This window comes from Empidonax traillii, unplaced genomic scaffold, assembly GCF_003031625.1.
Source record: "Empidonax traillii isolate 1590-97213 ecotype Southwest subspecies unplaced genomic scaffold, ASM303162v1 scaffold347:size1123457, whole genome shotgun sequence".
Taxonomy (NCBI): Eukaryota; Metazoa; Chordata; class Aves; order Passeriformes; family Tyrannidae; genus Empidonax; species Empidonax traillii.
The window spans coordinates 1,004,131-1,007,220 of record NW_020955540.1 but is presented as its reverse complement, the minus strand read 5'-3'; the positions used below and the strand labels follow the sequence as shown (position 1 = coordinate 1,007,220).

At 36.4% G+C, this 3,090-nt stretch overlaps 1 protein-coding gene across 1 annotated transcript in view; it reads left to right on the top strand.

The window, feature by feature from the left end:
- LOC114061668 (loricrin-like) overlaps nt 1-3,090 on the top strand; it is a 38,357-nt gene that overhangs the window by 15,967 nt on the left and 19,300 nt on the right. Inside the window, exons 20-25 of the mRNA XM_027892363.1 lie at nt 547-585; nt 984-1,025; nt 1,126-1,164; nt 1,292-1,336; nt 1,827-1,868; nt 2,460-2,498. Coding sequence (XP_027748164.1) covers nt 547-585; nt 984-1,025; nt 1,126-1,164; nt 1,292-1,336; nt 1,827-1,868; nt 2,460-2,498 — 246 coding nt within the window. The remainder of the gene's footprint in view (nt 1-546; nt 586-983; nt 1,026-1,125; nt 1,165-1,291; nt 1,337-1,826; nt 1,869-2,459; nt 2,499-3,090) is intronic.

Sequence of the window (3,090 nt, the reverse complement as noted above, 5' to 3'; positions counted from 1 at the left end):
TTGGGAGAACAATTCAACTGCAAACCAGTAAATTTCTGTTTTCTGTTCAGGGAGGACCTTCCTTCTCTCCTGGTGGATCTTATGGACAGGTAGGTGTTCTTTTTTGTAGAGATAACAGAGTTCTTTTATCTTCATTGTTATATTCCCCATATAGTGGCTGTTGTGAAATTTAACACCCAAGAATTGAATCAACTGTTTGTAACTTACAACATGAAATCTATCAGAGGAAAAGATTAAACTGTATTTACAAATTCCATGGAAGAATCTTTCATCCAAATAAGAAAATCAGTGATAAAAAGTTCCTTTTGGTTTAACAGTATTGCCCTAGAGTGAGAGTTGGGTACATTGGTATTTACACCATCCTGTTTGCAAGAAAATAGCTAGTCTGTGTTTTCATTTCAGGGAGCCCCAGGTTATCCACACAGCACATATTCTGGTAACCAGGTAAACATTCAGATAAAATGCCCCATTCAGAAGCTCCATCCAAAACCTTCCCTTGAAGGAGCAAACAAATACAAACCAGTAACCCATTCTGTCTTTGCACAGGGAGGGCCTTTCTACTATCCTGGAGGATCCTATGGACAGGTAGTAGTTCTTCCTCCCTCACCGGGAGAACACAGACTCCCATCCTCCTGGGTCCATCACTCCCAGTATTGTGGGTGCTAAGACTTGCCATAATTAGAAACCTGACTGTTGTCCCTTAAAGCAGAAAAATTAACCCTGATGTAACCCAGAGGTGTGAAGTTTGACAGAGAACAGAACAGACTGATATCTGCAGCTTCCTTGCAGAATACAACTTTCAGCAGGCTAAGAAAGTTGCCACCAGAAGATTTCTTCTAGTGTAACAGTAATGGTCTTGAATTTTATTCAGATACATAAAACTTAGCTCCAAATTGGGAGAAAGAGTATATGGAGAGAACTGGATATGCAGGTATTTAAACTCTTGTCTGCAAGAAAATAACTGGTCTGTGTTTTTCTTCTAGGGTGGCCCAGGTTCTTCCCACAGTTCTTACTCTGGTAACCAGGTAAATATTCGGGTCACTGCATCTTCACAGGAGCAGTGGGAAAGTATTCTTTGGGAGAACAATTCAACTGCAAACCAGTAAATTTCTGTTTTCTGTTCAGGGAGGACCTTCCTTCTCTCCTGGTGGATCTTACGGACAGGTAGGTGTTATTTCTTGTTTGTGGAGACAGAAGAGTTCTTTATTTTCATTCCTATTCTGTCTTTGAAAGATGGAAAACACTTTCCCGAGGGAACCAAATTAACCAGCTTTCTTTGTTTTCTTTACAGGGAGGATCTTCTGTTTATGATGGTAGCAGTGAATCCTATGGTCAGGTAAGTACTCTTTTTTTCCTCCTTGTGTAAAGGGTGCTGAGGGCAAATACTCTGGGTCAAATATACAGCTATATTCTGTATTTTGCCTCTCACTATATTTTAATGAAAGTGAGCTTTTTCTTTGAGGAGTGAATGAATTTGTATATACTTCCAGGCTACTTAGTTAAAAGCTTATAGGGGAGTAAAAAGTGGGGTGCCTCCAACCTTTAAGGCTTGTTCTCCTCAATAATAATAGCTTTGAATTACCTAGAAGATTAGGGTCTCTTCAAAAGTGGAATTAGAATTTGAGTTAAAAAATATGTTAAATTAGTGCTTTACAGTGACAGGAGTTGCTCAAGAGCCATTCTTATAACTAGATAGATAATCATACTTTTAAAATCTTCCCAGAAGGGGATCCTTAGAGTCAGTGTCCAAAAAAAAAAAAAAAAAAATTCCCAATATGAGAATTATTCTGTTCACAATATGAGAATTGTTTATGTTTTCTGAACAGGGTGGATCTTCTGCATATAGTGGTGCTGAGTCTTATGGCCAGGTAATTGTTATTTGTCTCCTACACCAAAAGCTTAAGCTTGCTCTGTTGGTTATTATGTGCACTGAGTTCTAGATTTCAGTTATTTTTAAGTGAGCATGACCACAGAAATGCTGGTTTGTCTTTTGTTTCTCTTTAATTTACCCTTTCACAACTCAAGTGGAGGGAGCCCTGCTAACTGTGCCCTGTGACTATTCTGTGCTGTAACTACGTCATTGTTTATGCATTAGCTCATTCAAAAGGAAAACATTTTGTGCATTTACTTTATATACTTCACTTATGCAGAAGCTGTTGAAAGTATAAATAATGGGATTTTTTAATATAAAGAAGGATTAACTTTGCAAATGAACTTCATCTAAAATTTTTCCTTACAAAAATTATGTTTGCAAGGAGGGTTTTTTCCCAGCCTCTTCTGCTTAAGCAACAGGTAAAATTATATATTTTTTTCTTTCCTTGCACATTCACTGGTTAAGGTAAAATTGAAGATTCTAAGTGGTTTGTTATTTTTATTCTTTTATTTTAAATTCTCCATAATTTGGAACATGTGAGACTCCTTTTTATATGAAAGTAAATGTTTTTTTCATTATTTTATAGGATTCGCCTTCCATGGCAGGCAGTGAAACTGATGAGAGCGTAAGTGTTTTTCTCAACCATAACAATAACTTAATTCATGACCTTTTAAAGTATCTAGGTGCTTACATGGACCTTTATCTCATAATCTTATCTCTAAGAACTCCTTCACCTTACATGCTAACCATGTGTTGTTCATCATTTTCTACAGTAACTTCTTTGAAATTATATTTTTTCCATAGAGAAAGGAAAATGTAGACCTAAATTATGTCATACTGTTGTGATATATATGATAAGTGCTTTGCAAATTAAAATTGCGGTTACAACAGTTCTGCCTTGTAGCAATCATACATTTTTAATTGGTTATTAGAAGTAGTAATTACAAAGGAAACTCTTTATTTCCCAAATTCCACCAAAATGCAGTGTTATTATGTGACTACTTCCCTCTCCTTCCATCCCCAATTCCCACTACACTTCATTTGTGTTTTTCCAATGCCAGACGTATAAGATTCAAGTTCCTTCATCTATATATTACATAGGAATGGTCTGGGTTTGTGTAGTGTGGTGAAAACTGCCTGCTTTTCTGTTTAAGGAGATGCCTTTTCTCCTGACTAAAGTATATTTCCTAATAATTATGCTGAAGTTGTTTATAAAA